Genomic DNA, 25,807 nt, shown 5'->3' with positions numbered 1-25,807 from the left:
ATTGCACATGAACAGAGTGTCCTGGACTCATTTTTGCATGTAGGAGAAACTGACACAGGACAGAAATAGGCTGTTTCATTCATTCCTACACAGGAGGCAACCACAGCCTTGAGACAAACAGCTTTCTGCAGATAGACCCACCATGTGAGAGATATTTTAACAGTGACTATATACACAAATTGTTTGTGTATATACATTCATTATTGGTGAATGTATAGACACCATCATTTTTAATATGTCACAGAATTTCCCTCAGCATGAAAGAGAATGGGCAAACCTTGTTCATATATGGTTGGGTACATTGGATTCCCTCAACTGGGTTTAATGTGTTCAGGAATGAGGGGTAAAGAGGTTGGAGGTTAGTTAACATTCTTAATTGTGTGTGGTTAAATCTGCATAAAATAGAGCACCCTTTAATTTTTTTTCTTGCTGTTTATTGTGAACTGCCTTAGGAAGACCTTTGATCACGACATGCATTATAAAAAAAACCCTAAATAATCAGTAAACATTGTGTTACAACCTTCAAAGCTGCAGTTCTGAACATGCATTACATGAAATATAGTTTCTGTTAAATTAATGGGGCATAATCTGCTGATCATGTTCTAGGATAGAAATTGAACTGTCATTCTAGTGTTAGGATTTAGCTCATTAGTTTTAAAACCTGTAATCTATGGTTCTGAAATCCATCATTAAGTAGGAACCATCTACTCAGAACATTCTGTATATAATTACTCTCTGTGATTTGCTGTGAAAAAAGGTCACATTCAGGCACACTGGGTCATCACAGTGGTTCTTTTTGTAGAGTTGCATGACATTTTTAGTTAGGCCATTAGTCACAAAAGAAGTTAATAATATAATTAACATAAGATTATAGTTTATTTAAATAGTGGTGACTATGTGGCAGATCCTTCCTGTAGTCACCAGGAAAATGGAAGTATGCAGAGAACCTGAAGACAATGGCAGTTCTTCCACCTCACACAGGACCAGGCAGTCACATGTCACTGTCCTAGGCAGACATCATTTAGGAAGTCTTTAGTTACTCTGACTGACATGTGATGTGTCAATAAGTGTAAAATAATGCTTTAACAACAAGAAGTTATATTTTAATTACCACTGAATGGAAATTGGGAAGATATGTGGATTGTAAAATATTGTATATGACTTGATGTTTGTCAGAGAAAGCCAAGATTAGGGATGGCAGAGGAAATTAGTTCACTTTGCATTTTATTTTGAACCTACCACATTCATGCTTCCCAAAACAATATGAGAACTGAAACACAGTTCTCAGAAATTCGTACTTCTCCAAATGTTGTGATGCCACATATGCACACAAAAGTGTATATTAGTGAAAATCATGTGCAAAATACACTCCTTTAAATGTTTTGCAAAAATCCCACATACTGGACAACATACATAAATGTGTATATTAGGAGACATGAACACAAAGATGCATCTGATTGTTCATGTGGACTTCTTTTTTTAAAAAAAACAATAACACATATGTATCTTTTCCACAAACAGGAGCACAAACAAGATTGGAACAATTGAAAAGAGAGAGACTGAAATTGACATTGCTGTGTGGAGTGTTCTGTTTAGTATTCCAGTCAGTTATGCCATCCTCCAGGATAGTCCATTCCATTCCCACCCAGTTTCCATCACCTGCCCTGCCCACAGCATTGGTCAGCATTCCATGGCTACAGAGCACATTCAGTCTCCATTCAGCTATTCTGGGTTTTCTTTAATGATCAGGGAGGGGAAAGCTGATTGTAATGCCATCAGCTCCTGTTTCAGGTTCCAGGACAGAACACCAGTAAATATTAACTTAACTTTAAATACTAAATCTGGTAAGACACAAACCTGACTACCTAAACCTAGCACAAAGGATTGATAGTGTTCCCGTGGATGGAGACTAGATTATGAGCTGGGTGGACTGATGAAACATGGAGATGGGCGTAGTAAATTGGTGGCTTGAGGGAAATTTGTGAGAGTAAGCCCATTCAATGGAACATTTGTCTTTAAGGGCTTCTAAACCAAAATAAATTTCAGACAGTGGGCTTGTCATAGGTGTGAGCCTTGTGGAAAACATTTTGATCCCACTGCTGGGGAGGTTAGCTGTTTTATAGCAAATTCAATCAAGAAGTTTAAGTACCCACTCGTTTTTAATTGTTAAATAGGACAGAGCTGGAGATAAGTGATTATCGGAAAAATATTTTAGCTTCAGTCTAAAATGGGGCAAAACCCACCTGAGATAGTAAACATCAGCATTTATTCCAAATAGTCTACAGTGAAGCAATTAAAAGGCACTGTGGAGTTTGTGCTTTTTACCCTGTCACTTTTGACTGTCAATCTGCCATTATTCAAAAGATATACAGTTGTTTTAATAAGTAAAACAAATTGGGATAAATTGTTAAAATGGCATTAACAATATAAAATATTTTTATTTTAATCCTTTGGATTTTAGTTTTATTTATGTGCCTCAAAATATCACAAAAACAGTTCCTGCCTCACGCACTTTCCCAATTAAATTTGTGTCATTTTTAAATTTTAACATAAACATTTTCATTAGTCATATTTCAAAGCACTGCATGACTGATGCTTCTGTGTATTAAACCATTATGAGATTCAGAAATCTGAGCATGGTAGAGGTACCCTAAGTGACCCCATAGATCTTAGCAACATTGCTTGGAATGACACATTTTTCCAGGTGTAAGAAGAACAAAACACATTTATTATACTTGTGATCAAATGCTTCGCAATGTTGTTTTTCTGTACTTCTGCTTTATTCCTACCTAGCACAGAATGCAGAACATTCACCTTTTCCACTTATCCTTAAATTAATCACCATATAATTTATTTTCTTAAAGAAACAAATGTTTCAATCTGTTGTGCTTTTTCACAGAAAAAAATCATTTCCTGTTTCAGATTATTCTTGTTACAGTCAAAAGGATTAGCTACTTACTTGATAGGTCCACTGAAAGGGTTACACAGTATAATGTATTATTCAGTCCAGATGGCTTTTCAGACATCTTCTTGAAAAAGACTTTTATCCAGAAAAGCAAATCCTGCTTTAAATCTTTTTCATTTAAAAAAGGGGGTTGGGTGAAACTTCATATTAAGATCCCAGCAGTTCTCTTTCAGTTTGGCTCTTGTAAAATCCTAGAACATGTCTGAACATAGGGTCAACTTTGTGGCTTTTCCATCGTGTCACTGTCTGTAATCTTGGATCCCGGTAATCACAAGTGCAGCTACGTCAGCTGTAAAGCACACTGTTTACCATTCACCAGCTTGTGCAATGTGCTGCAATGAGAAGTGTGTTAAAGGTTGACTATTACATTCTTCAAATGTTTTGATTAGTCATGTTGCTGTGGTTTCTGCCTGAGGACTGTATGCAATGTAAGTTTTGATCGTGCACTGTATTTGAAAACATCAGTCTAGTCTTTATATAGCCGTTTCTGCTCAACTTCCACTTTCAGACATAACTAACAGCATCTTTCAGACAGGATCTTTTTCTGCTTAAAAAAGAATCTATAATGGAGCAAACGTTCTATAGATGTAGCCTCCTCAAGCTTGTGAGTCCAGCAGACAGGAAGTGAACTCCCTGCTTAAACTTCCTGCTTGTGCCGGGCGAAGAGCTGAAGTGATGAGGAAGGCGTCACCTTTGATTCCAGCCAATCAGGAATTGCAAGAGGATGACATACAATCATTCTGTGAATGCAGAACCACACTTATTCTAGGATGACTAACACTTTTTCTGTAGTACAGCTTGGCTTGCCTAACCACAATAGCTGTGCATGCCCTGTGGAACTTTTGACTTAGGGTTTTTGACAATTTCAAAAAGAGTTTGCAAAGTGGTATTTAGCTGTAGTTCGGTGAAGGGGGATGAGTCAGTCCCTGTACTTGGGAACAGAGAGCTGGTCAAAGGGAGAACAGAAACTCCTTGTTAGAACAACACGACTTTCTACCAGTCTGTTTCCAAGCATGATTCAAAGCACTGGTTATCATGCCCTACAAAGCCTTATATGACTTCGGTTCAGTTTGTGGGACATTAGCAGCCAAACCTAACAAATGCATATTATTGCTAGTTAACATGAGAAGGGGCCTAGTCCACAGAGCTATATTGCTAATAGGCAGATACTCAGACCATTGAAGTACAATTGGTAGGGAGGGCTCTATATGACGTCATTTCCCCTCCTCTCCTAGAGAGGATGAAGCATTTGTAATTCTTATTTCTCTCTCTCTTCCTTTGACTGGCATTGGTACACACATGCTTCCGCTTGCTCCAGCTTTAGATACATTCCTGAAGCTGGTTATGCGCGCGCGCTCTCTCTCTCTCTCTCTCTCTCTGTGTGTGTGTGTGTGTGTGTATTTGCTGCTGCCTTTGTTGTAAGCCAGTGCATAATTATTATCCCAGCAAATGTCCGTTCATTTATTTAAGGAATTGCTTTTTATAAGAGCAATTATGTATGACTGGCATTTACTCTGGCCTTAAGTCTTTTATGACAATCTGATATATATGTGGCATTTCTCAAAAGCACAATTTGATGAACATTTTGTTCTCATTATATTGAGGACACTGATGAAGTATGTTGAAATTCATTGCCAACCAGGCTGTGTAGGATCACAACACTGAAGGCTTTCTGAAAATATCTGGAGACTTCTGTTTTTTTGCAGGCTGTATCTTAAAGGAAGACTTAGTTTGCAAGTCTGTTTTATTTTGTTGGTGTTGGCTATAGTAATCTGAGCGTCTACTTGTTTTACTATTTGTTGGTTTCTAGCATTTCACTTATCAGTATTTTGTTTTTTCCTGTGTTTTATTGGAAAGTTTTGTATGTTATGTGCTTATTTTTAACTTAAATGTTCACTAACTTAGGGGAAACATTCTGAAAATCAGGATGCACATTTATTAATAAAAAATTATTAAGGTTTCAAACAGCATTTCAATAAATGCTAAAAACAAGATTTTGGGATACAAAGCCTTTTCCAGTCTCTTATCATTCTTGTATCACCAATCTGTTGATTTCTGGGAAGTCTGCACTGTGAACATTGTGAGTTGATATCCATGAGAACATACTGTACATATGTTAATCTGGTCCTGCTCTTTCTTCTGTCTCTGAATTAAGGCCCTTCACGTGGTCACTGTTTTTAAAGCTGCTCTCTGCAAGGGTCAACCTATATATGACATGAATTGCATGGATGCACTTAACATGCAAGGTTTTTGTTGTTGTAGTATAAATAGCAACCTCTTGAGTGCAGGGTTGGGCAAGTGAAGTTTATTCCTGCCTCTTTATTCGTGCCACAGCCTGATCAAAGCCGCCTCTCTGCACCTGCTGTTTGCTATTCCCTTCTGCAGTACTGTGCAAGAATCATTATGCAGCACATTGAACAAACAAAAGTAGTGAATATCAGAAAGAAAGCTCCCACCACAGATAGCAACAAGAAAGGACATTCCGAATAAACATCAGGAATAACTTTTTGACGGTAAGAGCTGTTTGACAGTGGAACAGTCTCCTTCAGGAGATTGTGGACTCTCCTTCTTTGGAGGCTTTTAAGCAGAGGTTGGATGACCATCTGTCTTGGATAGCCGAGGTTCCTACATTGCAGGGGGTTGAACTAGATGACCCTTGGGGTCCCTTCCAACTCTACAATTCTACCTTTCTATGATCCTACTATGATTTCACAGTTCTTTAAACAATTGAAAAATTAATGCAGCAAGGAAAGCAATTCAACATTAATAAATCTGATTATAATCAAATATAGTTATTGAACATAGAACATTGTAAAGTTTTAAAAATATAAATTCATAATTTGTACTTGTTAATCTATTAATATTATATTTCACTATATTAAATACATTTCTGTTTACAAAACTGCCTTGACATTGTTTCCCTTCTCAAAACCTAAGGAGTTCAACAAAATTGAAGGCTTAATTATTCAACTTCTGGCACTTTTGGTATCTGGAAAGTTAAATCAAATACTTCCCTTTAAAATAAATTAAGGAATTATCTCCTTATCTCTATTGCCTCCCTGTGGACCAGCTATATCACTACAAGAAGAAAACAAAGTGGAAAATGTAGTGCAGGAATATCCCATAAGGTATTCAGTGTGACAAACTTGCTTTGTCAACTGATTGAAGCAATGGCCTGCCTTTGAAGTTCATGGGTTCAGACTAAATTGGGTACATGGTGAAAGACTCATGTGATGTTTTCACCACATGTCTCACTTCCAGTGCAATGACATTTTGCCATACCACTGCCCGCCCACTTAATCATGTGGCACCTGACACATAACCTTCCACTTATGCTCAGCTCAGGCTGGGCTCATTCAAATCTACATAATCCCTACACTGAATGCTGAATTTTTTTCATGAGGAGTTTTTTTTTAAATTCACAAATTCTTCCAAAAATGTGAAGAACTGGATTTAAGATTTTAGAAATGAGGAACAAAATTTGGAGATTTGTCCATCCCTAGCCATAGGCCTGTGCCCCGAGTCCTGACAAGAAGTACATTGAAGTTCTACAAACCATTGTTTATTACAGTAATTTATGTCTTCCCAGGAAGTCGTACGTATTACTGTGATGTCTGGGCGCTTCCTTATTCTTTATAATCAACTTATATCTGGCCTATTTCATGCATCTTAAAATCAGTTGTTTTTATGTTTCTATATCAAAGAAGGGATTAGATTACAGCAGAGACAGGCAAAATTGAAGCTTGTTGGATCTAGTTTGTTTTTGTTTTGTTCTTTTACTCGAAGTCCAATATCCTCAGTCTCTAGTTACAAAATCCAGTACACAGCCATGTTCAGCTCTCATGGGTACCATTTCCAAATATAAAAGCTTTCTGTTGTCATCATCCTCACTACCAGCAAAGCAGAGCAGAAAATTAATATTCTGCATTTTGCTATTTCAATAAGCCTGAATCACAGATGGAGATTTTAGAAAAATGAAGAGATTTGTGTCAAGTGGATTACCACCAGCATGAGTTATTACATCAACTAGTAAAGAAAGTAACTGATTTGCTGGAAGCAAAATGACAATTATGAATGCATAAAAACAAAGAAAGCACAGTATCTGAAAGACATTATTCATTCCTGGACTTTTAGAATGGGTGTGGGGCTCAAGCTTGGTTCTGCCATAAACTTCTAATCATGAACACCAAATGTAATTTATCACATTATTCAAGATAATATACACATTTTTGTTCCCTCTTTTTTAAGTAGGCGCAGAGGTCAAGTAGGCATTTGGAGAATTACGTTGCAAACATATGTTGCATGTGAAGTCTCAAGTTCAGAGTTAGATATCAACCTCAGAGCATATCCTAACATGTTTGTAGGTGTTTGTGTGAAAACCTATGGAAGGATTGGGTGAGATTTTGAACCTGAAATGCCAGCCTCGGGTCACATTTGCAGATATCTTTGTCACACAGATTAAAACACATAAAACATGTTCATGACCAGCCTGGCATTTACCAGCAGCACTGCTGGAGGAGAGGGACAACTGACATTATCATCCCAGTACTGCATTCTGGGAAGCAGCTAAGAAGTGTTCATGATTTTATGATGGTAATGCCTCTTCTTCTGAATATTCACACTTGCCTTGCAATGCCATAGCTCCCCTGCCCATCACCACTGAGATCCCACCCATAATTCCCTTATTCTGAATAGGATTTCCCTTAAAAAAAGGGGAAAGTTGACAACTTTGATCCCACCCCCACCCATACTACTTCCCTTCCTCCCAGGCACATAACTCAAAGGGGCTCAAGGGCCAAGTCATAATGGTTTTGATGATATTCCACAGCTACAACCAGGTGTTATTTTCACTTCAGTAGCGAGATTCACCCTATTAAGAACCTCAGCTACCTTACCTTCTAATAAGGTACAGATGATCTAGATAACGCTCCCCCACCTCCCACCCCAAAAGCCACCTTAGTAGATACCCAGCAACAAACCACAATTCAACCCCTACTGTAGGGCCTACATATATAAAACACAGTGCAAAAATCTAGCAGCATTACCGGTAAGTTGTTATATTGTCATTTCAAAGTGCATCTGTAAAGCACCATTCACGCACCATTTAGCACAAGCATATACTTAACATATTTTATGTGCTTTGTTTTTTTTTATCTTCTCTACTGGTAATTGACCAGAATTACCGTATTTTTCGCTCTATAACACGCACCCGACCATAACACGCACGTAGTTTTTAGAGGAGGAAAATCCGTAGGCATGCCACCTGTAGGCATTCCCTCCATAACACGCACAGACATTTCCCCTTACTTTCTAGGAGGAAAAAAGTGAGTGTTATGGTGCAAAAAATACGGTATATACAGTGGTACCTCGGGTTAAGAACTTAATTCGTGCTGGAGGTCTGTTCTTAACCTGAAACTGTTCTTAACCTGAGGTACCACTTTAGCTAATGGGGCCTCCCGCTGCCGCCACACTGTCACCGCACGATTTCTGTTCTCATCCTGAAGCGAAGTTCGTAACCCGAGATACTATTTCTGGGTTAGCGGAGTCTGTAACCTGAAGCGTCTGTAACCTGAAGCATCTGTAACCCAAGGTACCACTGTATACAGTATATATATCATGCATATACTTTTTAATTTCCATAGTATTCATCAGCAGTATACCTAAGGTGCAAATCAATTAATATATATTTTTTTGGGGGGGGAGGTGGGGGAGATCTTAATCTGAGCAGTCCCTGCCTCCTTAACTAAAAGCTTCTTTCAACTGGGAATATTCGCCATCTTCAAACTCCTCAAATCCTGTGTGGAAATATGCTTAGCACGAGCACTCTCTTAACCAATTGGCATGGGAGCCATTTACATATTGAATGAGGCCGTACTATGTCTGGCATTTATCACTTCAATCTGCTTCCTGCATCCATGCTGGTGTTAAATGATTAGAGCTAATAGCACAGAGGCATTATCAGAGATGCACTGGCATAATTCAAGAGGAACAGATGGGAGGTCTGGTGTTTCTCAGGAGGTCCAGGCAGCTCCCTCTCAAACATGCAGCTTTTCACAGGATGCCAAAATGTTCTTGCTGTGCCTTAGCTAATTTTGGAGAAAAACAGTTTTAAAAAAAGCCAAGCTCAATTTAGCTTTAGGTAGTAAACTGACTGATAGGTGTTCATAAATAAATATAAATGCAAAGAACCAAACATTTTGCTATTAAAGAGAATTTTAAGGGACAAACAGAAGAGAAAATGAGAGAAGTGGAGCGAACGGATGTGCTAGTTTCCATGCAGTAAAAAGTAATGGTGACTTTTTGAGTTGGTTGTTAACTGCAGTACTAAATCTTCCTCCCTCAGTCAGGCTGAAAGTGTCGCGTTGTACAGTTACAAGAGTCCTTTATAGTTCTGTTATTGGTAAAGTAGGTGGTCTTAAAACATGTCGTTTAATCTATTAAAGAAATTATTCCACTTCAGCTCTAATTTGCTGCTGTTAATAGTCATGTGCACTCACATTTTTGGTGCAAGCAAATCAAAAGCAGTGAAAAAGAATTGGGACTACAATGGCCTAAATTTTTAAAATATACTTGTATGAGTGGCCAAAGAAGAAAACAACTTGCAAAATGAAACAAACCACACACACACACACACACACACACACACAAACACAAACAAACAAACAAACAAACAAACAAATGAAAACCCACCACTCAAATCCCACCAGGATTATACTTTAAGCATCAATAATTAACTTTAAGCACAAGCCTTAAAAAGCATTGATCGGAAAGAAGAAAATGGTACCTTGCTTTGGGAGTCAAGAATTACACAAACTTGTACAACCACTGAAATAAACTGAAAGGAAACACTTTTTTGTAACCTGTAATTAAATAAATATTTAATTGGCCTTAAAAATGAAAAATTTCATTCCACTGCTAATATATTTACTGCATAGAAATTCTCCCCCCCCCCAATATGTGAAAACTAATGCAGATCCCACACGTTCTAAATATAACAATGAATTGTTTGTTATAATTATGTCTCTTGATAACTGAACCAACATCCTGTAGTTAACATCTATGGCAACTCATTAGGAGGGATGAGCAAGCACAGCAAAATAAAGGCAGGAAGTTGCTTTTTAACTTCAGTGGTTACATAAAAAGTGCAAGTTGTTTATACTTGACTTTATGCTGCACTTAATATTTAAGAGGTGGCATGGCAGTTTTCTAAATTCCCTGGAACTGAGATGGTATCTTCTTCCTAAATGCATTCAGTATAATTACCTATACCCTAGAACCAGCTTAACTAAACCAGTTTCCTGTCTTCTCCTGTAGGCTCACATAAATTTACAAAATATGAGTGAAAACTACTTGTAATAAAGATTCTGGACAGATAAAACACTTCTTCATGTAGCACAAAGTTATAAACTACAGAACTTGCTCTCACAGGAGGCAGTGATAGATAACAACTTGGATGGCTTTAAAAGTCACAATGGTTTTGTTCTATACCCTCTGTCACAATCACAGAATTGTAAAGTTGGATCATCTAGTCCAACCCCCTGCAATGCAGGAATCTTTTGCCCAACGTGGGGCTCAAACCCACGACCCTGAGACTAAGTGTCTCATGCTCTGCTTCTGAATATCAGCTGCTGGAAATTGCAAGTTGTGTGCTGTGGTCTAAACCAGAGAGCCTAGGGCTTGCCGATCAGAAGGTTGGCGGTTCGAATCACCGCAACAGGGTGAGCTCCCGTTGCTTGGTCCCTGCTCCTGCCAGCCTAGCAGTTTGAAAGCACCTCAAAGTGCAAGTAGATAAATAGGTACCGCTCCGGCGGGAAGGTAAATGGCATTTCCATGTGCTGCTCTGGTTCGCTAGAAGTGGCTTAGTCATGCTGGCCACATGACCCGGAAGCTGTACACCGGCTCCCTCGGCCAATAAAGCGAGATGAGCGCCCCAACCCCAGAGTCGTCCGCGACTGGACCTAATGGTCAGGGGTCCCGTTACCATTACCTTTACTCCTGTCATTGCGAGTTTCTCACAGGCATCTGGTTGGCTATTGTGAGGAACAAGATATGGGATTAGATGTGCCATTGGCCTGATTCAGCGGGTTTTTCTCGTGTTAATATACTTTTGCTCCAATTTAGTGATTGAAAAGAGGCTTTCATCTTCTGGGTATTTCTTATGCAAAAAAGAATGTTCTGCGTGTAGATGCCATTTCTGGATTTTCCCATTGAGCATTTTCTGAGCTGCCTCTGCAGTTCCTGCTCTTGGACACTACAAATAAGACTAGCAGCTACGACAGCACAAGTCATGATGTGGGAGAGGAGTTCTAAATAATTTTTTTTATTATTACATTATTATTATGCCTCAAACAATTTCTTATCAATCCTTAATTCTGCTCTAATATGTTGCACTGCTTCCAAAAACAAAGTGGATCATCTGTGAACATCAACTGGATATAGGGATCTGGTGGTTTCTTGTGTATGTAGAGAAGGACTGTGCCCTTTGAATCTTGAAAACCTATGCCAGAAGAATATGAGAGGTCTTCAAAAGGTGGTGGTGGTGAGGAGATAATGGATGGCCTTAAACAAGTTAAGCAACTTTATTAAATAAATAAAGGTAAAGGTAAAGGGACCCCTGACTATTAGGTCCAGTCGTGACCAGCTCTGGGGTTGCGGCACTCATCTCGCTTTATTGGCCGAGGGAGCCGGCGTACAGCTTCCGGGTCATGTGGCCAGCATGACTAAGCCGCTTTTGGCGAACCAGAGCACCACATGGGAACACCGTTTACCTTCCCGCTGGAGCAGTACCTATTTATCTACTTGCACTTTGTGCTTTCGAACTGCTAGGTTGTCAGGAGCAGGGACCGAGCAATGGGAGCTCACCCCGTCACGGGGATTTGAACCGCCAACCTTCTGATTGGCAAGTCCTAGGCTCTGTGGTTTAACCCACAGCGCCACCCGCGTCCCATTAAAGAAATACCTGCTGATAAATCCATCAGAGGGAGACAGGCGGACACCCTGAGACCTCTGCTTCTTCTGGACCATCTCCCTCCCACAGCACAAACCCATCAAAAACCTGTAGGAAAGACCAGGACAGGCAGGTGAAGACCTCAAAGTGCCTGCTCCAGCTGGTCTGGTTTTGTTTTAAAAACAGGGTTTTTAATGCAGCCATGGTGTTTTATGAACATTGAGAGCTGCTTTGAGAACACTAGAAAAGAGGGGTACCAATCTGTAAATGAATGAAATATCCATGTTTAGATATACTATACTAACTCTGAACAACAGGTGCTAAGAACAGTTGTTCCCTTTATGCTCTACTTGTAAAAGACTGCTGTCCAGTACATCCACTTCTTACAAATTCACAGTTATACCACCAATAGCCACGATTGACCGATTTCAAAGCCTACAGAAAGTTCTACCAAGATGTTCAAAATACGGTACACTTACCGTATATTGAAGAATACTTCCTTAGTAACATTTTAATTCTAAATAAAGCACATTTATCCACACTTACCTTTCCTCCACTCTTTCCAGGCACAGTCCGCAATTTAAAGCTGTGTCTGAGCACCCTGTTTTTTTTCTCCTTTCCCTGTGAAAACCTGCTCTTTAAAGCTCAATAGGAGCAAACTTCAATGGAAAACACGGATTGATGTTTGCTCCGATTCAGCTTTAAAGAGTGGGTTTTCATGGGGAAAGCCTGGGGGATTTATTTATTTATTTATTAAAAAGCTTTGGCACAGAGCATTAAAAGATTCTGCTTGGAAAGAACAGGGCAAATGTTAACTGTAAATAAGCCTATAGAGAAGCTGAATGCCAGGGTACCCCAAATGTGGGAAGGAACAGAAGTAATAGTTTAAGAGACCAACTTGTTTAAAAATGTACTTAAGACAAGGGTTGTAGTTTTAAAAAAATTAAAATCAGGTTTTATTAATAAAATAGCAAGCACACCAATTTAAGTGAAGAAAATTAGCTTTATGTAAATTAGAAAAATGACTTGTTAGAATTTTGTTCAAATGGTCAATTCTGTACAATTTACAATTTTATATACAAAATGTATAGCAAAATACAGTACACATTCCTGAGTCTCAGTTCTACGGATGATATTTTTTATTTTTCTACTAATTATTAGATGGAAATACTGTAATTATCCTAGCATTTGGTTTATTTCAGATAATACTGGCACAAAAAGGCAATGGTTGCCAATACAATTCTTAAAACAATTAATAGCTCACGCTATTAGTATAGACTTCTATACTAAAATACAATCCACTGCTAAGATGTAACGTTTTGTTTATTCCAATGACTCATTTGCAACTGAATACAATACAAGCCCACTTTAATAAATCTCCCTTTGATTCCTATGCATCTGAGTTGATACATCAAATTTGCCCATGGGGAGATCATCAAATGATCATGATAGAGAATGAGGTATCTTATGCAGAAAAACTGTGTATCAGAGCAGTTTTCATATTCTGAACAAAATATGAAAGCTTTAACCACCTCTTTAGCATGATAAATTTAAGAAGATATTTCCTGCCTAGGTGGGATTTTCTGGATAGTATAAGGTATGTTCAATCATAAGTATATGTGCTTAATTTTGGAAATGTAAATCCTTCAGATAATAAGTGGAGCTTCATTACAGTCATGAGAACTTAAAGTCCCCAATAGTACTTCATGTGTGGATTTAAGATACTCGAAAGTAATTTTACACACTTTTATGGACTATTATTATTTTATTTTTATTTATTAAATTTGTATGTCGCCCTCCATTCGAAGAGACCAAGAGAACATCCAATACTTTTACTTAATGATGTCGTTTGCTAAATTAGCAGCTGGAACATGTTACAGCATTGCAAGGAATTTATGAATTAAAATTACAATTCAACTGTGATTGCAGTATTAGTATTTTAAACAACTACTGCAGCTTAGTGTTGAATAGTATACCAGATTTATGTATTTGAGCCTAGTCAAACGATATTCCAAACCTGGAACCCTGGTGGCAACAGCTGCCCCCGAATTAACACTCCACCTTGAGCTAGCCACATTTTTGTGCCATTAATCCTAGTGCAATATATAAATTTTCCTGTTTATGGTCAAAGATGCACATTTACCATACTCCATGGGAGCTAAATGTGAACACGTACTCAGTAATTCATTAGTATTTTTGCTGAAGCAGCTCTCAATGCTTAACCTGCAAACTGCTTTTAAAAATGACAAGTGGTTGTTGTTTTTTAAAATGTTGATAGTTCCACACTGGGAACTGCTAAACAAAGTAATAAGGATAATAAAAAGCAATATAGGGGGGCATGGAAGATTCTGTTACATTGTGCATTGACAAATCGGACATGATTTCCTTTGATGTATTTGTGCTAATATCAAAGTGTGAAATAAATAAGCATGTCAAGGTTCCTACATATCTAATAAAATCTTCATTAGGTTAGAATGCTGCAGAGTGCTGAGAGAGAACTTAAAGAAGCTAGTAGCATGGTAAAAAAAAAGATATAAAGTCTGCACCCTGATTGAGCAAGAGAAACCCTCTTCTGGACTGGGAACTGTGAATACACAGCCTATGGGTTTCTCATGTCCATATACAGCAGTAATGGCTGTGAATGTAGTACCTACTACTGACTGAGTCAGTAGGTAGGCAGGCACATGCATGCACATCTCTGGAATTGGGTTATAATGTGCTGATTTTCAAAGTTTAGCAGAATGAAATTAAAATAAAAACCCTACTTCATTATAAGGACAGCTAGAAATGAGAAGGGACAGTTTGCCATCTTTTATCAAAGTGCTTCGGATTTAAAACATTATTCACAGAAAGTTGGTCTTTAGCTGAATACTTTTCCCAGGGTTCTTGGAATGCCTAGGTGCTGCCTTGTCCTTGATGCTTTCCTGATTGCCCTTCACGGCCGATTCAAGCCTCGCCTTCATTGGCGGAGAAGAAGCCATTAGTTTTTTGAAGACCAAGGAATATTGTGGACCAATCTGCATCAGGTACTGTAAAGCAAACTCATGAAGACTCCTTGCTGAACTCGTAGCTGATCCTAGGGCGTTCTCGTCCAAAAGAAAAGAAATAAGGATAGGGAGAAAGCAAGCCACTAGCTGAGTTCCTGTGAAAAATTAAAAACAAATGATTAATACCACTAAACGTCATTTAGGCTGCAGTTCAAAACATAAAAGCAAACCCCACTAAACCCAGCAGGATTTACTTCTAAATAACCATGCAGTGGATTGCACTGTTAAAATCATTGTTGCAACTAGTTATTCAGGGCTTTTTTCCCTCTGAGTGCCCTTCCTGGGGCCAGTCTCAATGTGGGAGCAGGGGTGGGTTTTGAATTTAAGCCCTCAGAAGGGGCTAACAAGTAGCTTTACTGTGACAGAAGAACCTTTACTTCTCCCTGCATGTAGCAAGTACCCTTCCAGCTGCTTGCCACCTGACCTCCCCACCTTTTCTTAGTGGTACTCTGAGGCCAAATATCTGGAATCAAGCAGAGAATTCCTCCAAAGAGTATTTATATACAAAGAGATGGCCAACTACGGAAAAAGATAAATGCAAAGTTATTAATGGCATTTTAAAACCCAAGTGATACAATAAAATGTATCTTTGACTTTGGCTATAGTCTACAGGCTACTAAACCTAGCATATGTGATTTACACTGACATTTCGCTGACTGGGCGGTTTACCTCCTCTTGCATTGTACTGTGCCACCATTTGGTTTGCTTTGTTATTGGTTAGTTTTGTGCTTTTTCATTTTCATAACTGTACTTGTTTTAACTGCGACATTTGTAGCCCTTAAGTTGCAAATAATAAATAAAATATAGAGAATAATAATGTCACAGACTTTTAATGGAACTGAGCTGGTTAAAAACAAAACAGCAAAAATGGATAATTCTAAGTTAGCCCCATCTATTCCTAATTGTTTTCTTCTGCAAAAGGGAAGGCCATTGTTAATTAGCTGATATAGTCACAGCGGCAACACAAAGTTTAAAAACCACACTTTTATTTAGGCTTAATGAATGTGTGCATTTCTCTCTACTAAACAATATCGGCAGGGAGTTCAGCAGTCATGGAACATACTGTCAGTCGTTTTGCAGTCCTAGATGTGACATGCAGGTTGCTAGATAGGAAGCTGGAATCCAGAATGTCCAAGATAAACAAAAACATTTTAAGCAGGAACCAAAAAGAGTACTGTACAGTGAAGGCAACTACCTGAGATCAATCAGCAGGGAGTTCCAAGGCTGCCATGGTAAAAGCCCAGTTTATTACAAGGGCAGAACAAATAAGATGCACCACTTGTAACTGTCCCATTTCCACAGACTGAAGCAATTGAGTGGGATCATAGAGAGTATTTAGTGATTGACTGCTCTTCTACCACGTCCTTTCTCCTTAAAACCTAATATAATTGTCACAAATTTAAAATTGCCTAGGGAAGAGTAACACAATGTGGCTGACAATAAACTCTTTCTGTTAAAATGAGCCCCCAACTATCACAGATCTAGATGTGACATTCAGGTTGCTAGATAGGAAGCTGTAATCCAGAATGTCCAAGATAGCTTTCTCCAAAGTGCTACCCATTCCAGGCACAGGGCAAACCAGACATCAAAGCTGAGGGGTTTCACCAAATGAACAAGATGGCGGTGTCAGGAGGAAGAATTTGGATTTGTTAGACTCTGGGTCATGTTTTGGGGGCAAGCTGGGTCTATATAAAAGGGAAGGGTCTCACATGAACAGAAATGGAGCCACACCACTCCTTGCTCTTGACATCAAAAAAGTGCCCAGCAGCTTTTAAACTGGGGAAAACAGATAGTTGGAGAAGATCCGTTTTGGAATGAAACTATGAGGAAAAGGATGAAAATGTTTCTGATCCTCCAAGTGGGGACAGGGTAGATCAAAGCAATGAGTGTACAGTAGGACAGACTAGCCAATATGACACAGCAAATCACCAGTTTGGCAACATCTGCTTAAGGTGCACATTCTCTACATAGCACAGCCTCTAGAAGGGTTATTGTGTTCAGAAGGTTTTTCCAGCACTGCATGCATTTGCTAGATTAAGTAATAATTTAAAGAATACTTTTAGAAGTAGTCTCCAAGTGATGAAATGTTAACAGATTAGCACTGTCATGAGTCCTGAACATGTTGTCGCAACTGAAATTGCATTAACAGTGACATATTTTAATTAGCAACTGATTCCAGACGTCAATCTATTTTGCCCTACAAAAGACACTTACGATGTTCCTCCTCAGCGAGAGCTATAACAGCAGCCACAACTTTTATCCCTTCCTGGATAACCTGAAGTTCAGCAGAATTCTCAGGCTTGACTTTCTCCGTTTCCTGCAGTTTGCAAACAATTGATGATGACAATGAATGAATGTAAGGATATGAGATAGTTCGATTTGGATACTGGAAAATGGTAAGGAGAAGCTGGTAGCATTTAAGTTGCACCTAAAAAGAAAAAGGAAAATTCCAAGTTAAAACACAAAAATGTAGTATTAGAGAGCACTGTTGAACTGCATTTGGGGGGATGCCCTGTGCATCAGTACATTTATCAGAAGCAGAAGACCAATGTCAGTAGCAAGATCTGCTTTCAGATACGGCAGGAAAAGACCAGACAGAGTAAATTAGGCGTATTAATGCAGGTGTGTTGCCAGATACCAGCATATATGAGTACACTGTCTTCTTTACCTCTTTCTGGTAGCTGTAAGCTGTTCTATGTGCAGTGATCCTGAACTTAAAAGGTAAAGGTAAAGGGACACCTGACCATTAGGTCCAGTCGTGGCCGACTCTGGGGATGCGGCGCTCACCTCGCTTTATTGGCCGAGGGAGCTGGCGTACAGCTTCCAGGTCATGTGGCCAGCATGACTAAGCCGCTTCTGGAGAACCAGAGCAGTGCACAGAAACGCCGTTTACCTTCCCGCCAGAGCGGTACCTATTTATCTACTTGCACTTTGAAGTGCTTTCGAACTGCTAGGTTGTCAGGAGCAGGGACCGAGCAATGGGAGCTAACCCCGTCGCGGGGATTCGAACCGCCAACCTTCTGATTGGCAAATCCTAGGTTCTGTGGTTTAACCCACAACGCCACCCGCGTCCCTGAACTTAAAAGGTAAAGGTAACCCTGACCATTAGGTCCAGTCGTGGCCAACTCTGGGGTTTTGTTAGGGACTCCATGTTGCCCAAATCAAAATAGAAGTGCTGAGATCCATACAAAAAACACCAATCCAGTATCAAACAGAAGGAAGCATACTTTTTAGCTTTTCCACAAGATGTATTATATACTATATATGCATGACAGGTGAAAAGACCCTTTCCACTGTGGCTATTCCCTTTCTTCGGATGGTGGAGGCAGCTGCAAGACAAAGATTTGCCTTCATCATGGGCTGAGAGATTTCCTACTGTTTGGCCCTACTGTTGCCTCAGTGATAATCAGTGGGCTCTGCTGCCTAGTAGGCTGAGGCTGAATGTGGACACCAGGGAAGACTAAGGATGAGGGCAGGAAATTTCACCAGAATAATTCAGGCTCCATAGTGTTGCCATGTTATTACTGTTCCTGATACCAAACCTGAATGTGAACTTTTATTTTGGGAATCAAGCTGCTTTGAGGGCCTCCTAGGCTATATAGTGAGATAGAAGCATTCTAAATAAATCATTCAAGGCTGAACATAAAAACATAGCAATTGTAGAGCTCTAAACAATAAAATCAATATGCAGGACTTACAATAGGATCTTTAGATTCCATTGCTGACTGAAACTTTTCAATGCAACACTTCTGAAGGCACTCCATGGTAGCAACTTCTGGACTTGTAGACAAAATGAATATTGTGACTGCAGTCAGCAGACTACCTTCATCCAATTCTTGATGAGCACCATCTACCAATTAAAAACAATCTTAAATTTGTGTTCTGAAACTGGAGCATTTCATCAATCAAAATGCATAAATCAAGACACTAAGATCAATTGTATCACAAATCAACAGATTTTTGAGTTAAACACAGTTGGCAGATAAACACATATTTTTAAGAATGTACATTAGATACTCTTAAGAACTTTTACTCAGCATGAACTATTGCTGAAGAATGTTTGAGCCCTCCTCTTCGGTCAGATTTTTCCCCCAGTGAATTGTATGCATTTGCTTTTTATTAAAAAGCTACAATATAGAGCAAGGGCGGATAACTTTTCAGAACTTTATAGTCATCTACAGTTAAGGATATGCCATCGATGAGACCTCTGCCTAAGATCATGGAAAGTTGTTGGCCAGCCCAAATAGGCTGGATAATGGGCCGGACAGGTCATCTGTCTTAACATGACAACTTCATATACATTACTACTGCTACTACTACCATGTATCTTTCCAGAGCTGAGCCTTACTCAGGTGTGCTCTGGGAAGCCTCAACTCTGATTAAGTCATTCTTCCAGGGAAGTCCATTGGGAGAAAAAGAAGGAAAGGTGTGAACAACGAGTGGCATCCAAAGGCTTTTGAAAAAAAGAGAAGAAAAGTGAGTAGAAGGCAGGAACAGAAGGTGCTCGGCTCTAAAAAGATGTACAACATCAAAACGGTAGAGAAAGCAAAGACAGGTATGGAAGAAGGGTCTGACAAGGGGAAGAAATGTGTGTAAGCCAAGTTGCCCAAAGTGCAGTGGGATTGAGAGAGCAAAGTAGGGACTCTGGGTAGAGGAGGCGGCAAGGTCTAAGAAGCAGCAGATCACCATAAGGGGAGAAGAAGCCAATTCCCTACCTTCTTCAGCAACCCAACTGTCACATACCAGTTACCAGAAACTTGTTCAGATGCCAGACTTCGTTTTTTGTACCTATACAGTTCTAGTACTAGACAGAATGTTGCATACTACTTATTAGGAATCACTCATTGGTGTGGTGTTTATGATATTTAATTGTTGGCAGACCTCATCCCCCATTCTTATACTGTCTTGAGTTATAGACCAAACACCTTCCTCAGCCTTAGTACTGTTGGGAAAATGTACGTGCAGCTACTCATACAGAGTCAATTAAGGTTTGGCAGACCGCCAGAAGGCAATCTGAAGGAGTTAGTCTGCCTGGTGATAACAGAGACATGGCGACAGCTCCCTGATTGGTCAAGCTCTCTCAAGGGAGTGATAATTAATTGCCTACTAACTGGAATGTGTTAGTTCAGTGTTCAGAGGTTCAGAGTTCTGTGTGTCAGTGTAGGAGTTGTGAGTCATGTCAGAGAGAGCTAGCAAAAGATCTGTGTTCTGTTTCTGTAAATAGTCCACTGTATATAATAAACACCTAACTACAAGTTCCTGGTTCGTCTATCCTGTCTGCAGCCAAGTCGCCAGTTGCTTCCGTGGATTCTGCGTTTACTCTGCTAGGTCTGGCTAAGGTCCTGCAACTAGTCAGAAAGTTGCGAAACACCAATAGGTTTTGCCAATAAGTACCTTGATCCCAAAAGTTAAGAATAGTGACCAAAGCACTGCGGAGCAATTCGTTCCAAGCAGTCCGGCTTTTCTCTGCCCGGGCCATGGGAGAAGACAGCACTCCTTTAAGAGCTTGTAATGATGAAGCAACAGTCAAAGGCAACTGGCCTGTGGGTAATTTCACAGCAGTTTCTCTGAGGACTCCAATAATCAGATACAAGATAGTAGGAAGAACGGCAATGCTTCCTGTAGGATATGACAAAGGGGCAATGAAAATATCATGGTTAAGAAGAAATAGCTTCTGGTGCACATTAAAAAAGGCTAAACATTGAGCTTGCATTCCTAGAATGGGAGGATCGCTCCCTACACTGCCTCTTTCTTCCTCGCAAATGAAACATCTTGGGAGCATCCTACCTTCTGGTGAGCAGACTGCAGGAACATCAGAGAGGATTCCTAATGCCACCGATACTAGTCTGCTTCCATTCTCCGATAACAACTGAGGCTTTCCAGATGTAATTCCAGGGCTGCCCGTTATCTTAGGGTTCAGCTGAGGCAACTGCCTTACGAGAATGCACACACACATCTCCAGGGTTGCAAAGACTAAGGACTTTCCAGGTATCAGTCCTCCTGTGTCTTTGCCTTCTCCAAACTCCGGCAAGGTTTCCTTCTCTTCAGCTCCATCATCAACTAAAATGGAAGGACAGCGATAGATAGGAGTGAGGCCTTGTCAGCATATAAGCACCTGGGCTGAGAGGTCTCCACTTGATCTGCTTACCAGGCTGAGTTCAATGTGTTAGTATATAAAGCTCTTAAGAACTTGGAGAGCAGTTTACCTACAAGATCGTCTTACTCCATATGCACCCATGCAACTGCTTCAATCGGGAGAACTGGCCCTTTTACATGTGGCACATAATACCTGATCTTTTAGTGTGGCCGCACCAGGACTATGGAACTCCCTGCCTATTGATAGCAGGCAGGCACCTGCATCGTATTCCTTTTGGCACCTGCTGAAGGCATTTTTATTTAGCCCCAGCACCTGCGGCTTCTTTATTTATGTAAATATTTTTGTACACTGCTTTCCCATCATGAGTGGTTTCCATACAACAAAACATTATTAAACAATCACCATCAAAATACAATTAAAACACCAATAATAAAACCTCAAGCACACGTTTTGCTCCTATAGACCAGTAATGAGTCCTGTCAGAACTAATAGCATTGAGAATATATACCTCGCATGCAACTCCAGAGGAAACTGGACACTTTTATCAATGTCGGTCCCATATAAGTAATAATAATAATTTTATTATTTATACCCGGCCCATCTGGCTGGGTTGTCCAAGCCATGAAACAGATGTAAATGTTGTGTGCTTGTGTTATAAATTGGGTTTAACTTGGAGGATTGCTTTTATCTGACACATTATTTTGATACTGTGAATTCTAAGATACCCGGAGTTCTTCAGAAAGTAGGCAAATAAATAGAACAGGACAGTCACTTGCACCTGTGAGGGATAGAAACCTCCTGTGCTTTTACAAAGGAAGGTTCTCCCAGCAGAAACCATGCCACAGAGTTCTTTTCTAAAGCATTTAAAAGGAAATGCCACATATATTAATTATGAAAATAATGCCATATATGTAGATGATGCTTTACAAAGAACAGGTCTGACAGGTCCCTACCTCAAGGCTCTTACTGTCTAATAACAGACACAAAGGAAGCAAAAGAGGGAGGAAAATGGAAGCAGAGGTCAACAGGGAAAGAATCTACAATTGCTTCAGCTGTGTGCACTTGGATTTTTCCTGCTGTGGAGACACATAGTTTGCAAAACAGAACTCTATGTTAACATGCATCACAACTCCCAATTTAGCTTCACTCCTCCTATAGCTGTATTACAAATTCACAGAGCAGTTTTATTCCCAGTTTTACTGCTGTGCCATAGAATGAGGATTCGATACATAAGAAGAACACTTGTGTAAGCACACCAAAGGCCTGTTTTATCCAGCAATCTCTTTGCCCCACAATGGCAATCTCTACTTAGAAAACTGCTACTTAGAGGTGTTTGCTGCTTCTAAACCCGGAGACAGTACCTAGTCATCATGACTAGTTCTTGCTGGTAATTTTATCCACCATGAATTTGTTTAATCCCCTTTTAAAGCCATCTAAGGGGTAACAAATTCCATCATCTAGCTGCACTGTATGAACTTACTTTGCTTTGTTTGTCTCCAACACTAGAAACTGTAATTTTGTGAGGATGGTGAGAATGTTTGATTTTCTTAACTCCCTTTCACAATTAAAATTGGTGAGGTTCTTGGGGAAGAAAGAAACAACAGTTAAGTTGTTTCACTTGTAGGGTATGAATGCCAACTGTTAAAACAAGCTACAGTGGTACCTCTGGTTACAAACTTAATTCGTTCCGGAGGTCTTTTCTTAACCTGAAACCATTCTTAACCTGAGGTACCACTTTAGCTAATGGGGCCTCCCACTGCCACCGCACCACCAGGTGTACCTCTTAACCCGAGGTACTACTTCCAGGTTAGCGCAGTCTGTAACCCGAAGTGTTTGTAACCCCAGGTGTTTGTAACCCGAGGTACCACTGTATATTAATTCTGACGCATACTACGCTTAACAGCTATGTTCATTATTAAAAGGAGGGATGGCTTAAATTACCATCACTAACTAAAATAATCCTATATGGGCGCAGCTCCCATTTTCAGAAAGAATCTAATGCAGGACAAATATGGAAATAAATTAGAAATACAGGTTAAAAATCTACTATTAGCATTATGCTACCGGTGAAAAGAACCGCAGCAATTTATTTATATTTACCCACCATGGTCATAAGATATTTATTCAATTCTAACACATAATAAGAAGGGCCCTGCTTAAGGGTGGCAGGAGAAATTTGAGCCAGAGAAGAGAGAAGCATGAAACCTGTGTGTTTTTATGTATTGTCCTCGATCGATTTTATGTAAGCCACCTTGTGCGTGGAAAGCCAGCATATTAAGTTAAATGCCAGCAAGAACAATACCTTCTGCACTTCTCCGTTTTTCCTTGACATGTTCCTGAGCTGCAAAAAGAATCTGTCGAACAACTTCTAGAGCAGCAAGTTGAATGTCAGGGGACTCTCTTGTCACTATAAGCCGATGTAAAACATTCAGCAGCTCAACACTCAGCTCCTGTATAAAGGGAAACAGGAAAAGTGTGGAACACACAATGCAGCAACACACATGGTGAAATGTATCACAGAGGCTATTTCAAGCGTCCTTCACATTATGTCATGAGAAATCACGATGAGAGAAAACGAAGGAAGCAATTTCTTGGAGACATCAGGTAGAAGCAATTATTGTTAACACAGAACAATTCATAATTCATACTTAGGATTTCCAATAGATTGTTACCTGATCGCCACCAATCTTAGACCTTGGCCAAGGAACATCAAGCAGCACCCGTAAGGCATGTAGGCAAGAAGTAATATTTTCCATTCCTGCATCTGACCGAGGAGAACATAGAAATTCCACACTAATTCCTAAGAAGAGAGGGGAGAAATTATGCTGTGAACAGAATCAGAGTTGAATTTCCAATAACACATCAGTCAATGGACTAGTTTGGAACTATCTGCCCCTGAAATTTGACTTGTGCTCTTCTTATCCATCTTTTGGTGCCAGATTTTTGCACCAGGCATTTGAAATAATTTTTATTGGGCCTGTGCTGGGACGAGTATATATTAGTACTCTTCCAACTGTATGTTTCAGTTTTGTTTTGTTTTAAATTGTTATACACCCTGAGATCATTCAACATGAAGGGCAGATTAGAAATCTTTTAACAAATAAGATATAAGTAAATAAAATTCCAATTCCCAGAGACTGGGAGAACTGAGTTTCAGATCCTCTGACATTCTGGGTTAACAGTTCTCAGTTAGATGGGACAATTAGCTCTATTAGATGGACCACTGGCTTGATTCAATGAAATTGTTAATGGTTTCAGAACTCACAGAGTTAAAGAGTTCTGGTGACGTCTCTTTCCTGAGGCGTGGTTAGAAACACTTAAGGGAGGGGTTTGACTCCGAGTGTTTCAGTCTGACTCTCGGACGCCATGCGAAAGGGAGAATGTGTCAGTTCTCGCCAGGTCTGAATTTATGATGTTATTCTACATGATTAAATACAAGAGTAGATAAGGACTGCCTTGTGTCTGCTCTGGTTTATTCCACACGTGCTGCACTTTGCTTCTCACCGCTGTGTTTCGCTCTGCTACCGGCAAGAGAAAGAGGCCTGAGGAGGACTTTTGCAGGAGGCACGGATAGCTTGCAGAGTTTCGCAACGGAAGTGTGCCAGGCTCCATGTTCAGTCTCTGTGTACACTCTTGTCCGGTGTAATCCGAAGAGGTTATGGGTGCTCGCCAAAGCTTTGAAGCATTGCAGGAACGTCCCACGTGTGGGGGAAGCCAGCAGGAAAGTTGCTGGGGCCAGCTGGAGCTCTGGAGCTGAGTCTTTGAAGCTGGAAGGAGCTCGCTGGGAGGAGAAGCCGATCTGCCGGAGGCCGGAGGAAGCTACTGCCGAGTCGTGAGTAAGCTTAGCCCCCGGGGAGGAGGAGATGGCTCAGTCCCAGGAACACGGCTTTGAGCTTAAGCTGCCGTGTGCGAAACTAACTCTTAACTCGTGGTTAGAGTGGAGTTATTTAGCAGAGTTGTCCCTAGTTGGAGCCAAGCTCTGGGAAACAGTCACGCCGATGTCTACGTCAGCTGGGGCGGTTACAAGCCAACGTGATGCTGAGGAGCGTGTTCTGGCATTTCTGGCTGAGAACGTCAGTGCTGATTTGAGGCCTATTGTTCTGGATGCAAGGAAGCCTGAGGTCGCTTGGGTAGCTCTCCAGGAAGCGTGTAAAGCTGGGGGCACAGGCAAGGGCCGGGAGATGGCTGCATCAAGTCAGGAAGAAAGGCAAGAAAGCACGGAAAGCCGGTGCACAGCTGGGAAAGGCTGTGGGACCCCTGAGGGGGGCGAAGGGACTGTTGCCACTGCTGCTGGTGCTGCTGGTTTAGCAGAGTCTAAAAGCTGCGTGGGTGATGCAACATGTCTGCGTGAGGAGCTTGGAGAGAGGCAAGCTGCTGGGGGCCCTTTACCCATCACTGGGGGTGCAGGAAAGCGTCCTGGGAGCCCTGTGAGCAGTGGGGGGGCGGTGAGCAGTAAAAGCTCAGAGAAGCCTCTTTTTCCAAAGGCTGCCAAGAGTTGTTTGCGTCGTGAGTCGAAGCCTGGGAAACAGAAGAGTGCTGACGGCTTCAAGGCCAGCCATCTGCTGCAGAGGGAGATACGTGCTGCAGAGTTGTCTGGGAACTCTAAGATAAGTCCAGTCTTCAGAGCAACGCAGGAAGTTGTGGTTACGGAAGCTGCCAAGGACAGGTGCAGCCAGACGTTTGTTGGCATGGCAACGCTACAGAGCAATGCCAGCAGGGACACAACTGTGAAGTGGGTGCTGGACTCAGGA

General features: G+C 40.5%; 2 protein-coding genes across 14 annotated transcripts in view; both read right to left on the bottom strand.

Annotated features, from left to right (window-relative positions):
- Positions 1-3,515, bottom strand: part of HECTD1 (HECT domain E3 ubiquitin protein ligase 1) — a 63,915-nt gene extending 60,400 nt beyond the window's left edge. For 3 of the 11 annotated variants that reach the window (XM_080977310.1, XM_080977311.1, XM_080977315.1), the window contains exon 1: positions 2,960-3,513. The gene's annotated coding sequence lies outside the window, so the exon portion shown is untranslated. Of the gene's footprint in view, positions 1-2,959 lie in introns of all 11 variants that reach the window. The other 8 variants (XM_080977313.1, XM_080977316.1, XM_080977321.1 and 5 more) reach the window with 6 other exon arrangements.
- Positions 3,516-12,895: 9,380 nt separating this feature from the next.
- HEATR5A (HEAT repeat containing 5A) overlaps positions 12,896-25,807 on the bottom strand; it is a 65,372-nt gene continuing 52,460 nt past the window's right edge. For all 3 annotated transcript variants that reach the window (XM_080977513.1, XM_080977514.1, XM_080977515.1), the window contains 7 exons: positions 23,729-23,856; positions 23,359-23,506; positions 20,747-21,019; positions 20,354-20,578; positions 18,658-18,809; positions 17,174-17,387; positions 12,896-15,054 (listed from right to left, as the gene is read on the bottom strand). In XM_080977513.1, the coding sequence (XP_080833639.1) occupies positions 14,756-15,054; positions 17,174-17,387; positions 18,658-18,809; positions 20,354-20,578; positions 20,747-21,019; positions 23,359-23,506; positions 23,729-23,856 (1,439 nt within the window). In that variant the 3' untranslated portion in view covers positions 12,896-14,755. The remainder of the gene's footprint in view (positions 15,055-17,173; positions 17,388-18,657; positions 18,810-20,353; positions 20,579-20,746; positions 21,020-23,358; positions 23,507-23,728; positions 23,857-25,807) is intronic.

This window comes from Podarcis pityusensis (assembly GCF_964106645.2).
Source record: "Podarcis pityusensis genome assembly, chromosome: 1".
NCBI lineage: Eukaryota > Metazoa > Chordata > Lepidosauria > Squamata > Lacertidae > Podarcis > Podarcis pityusensis.
The sequence above is the reverse complement of the archived record's forward strand: the minus strand, read 5'-3'. Positions and strand labels throughout refer to the sequence as shown.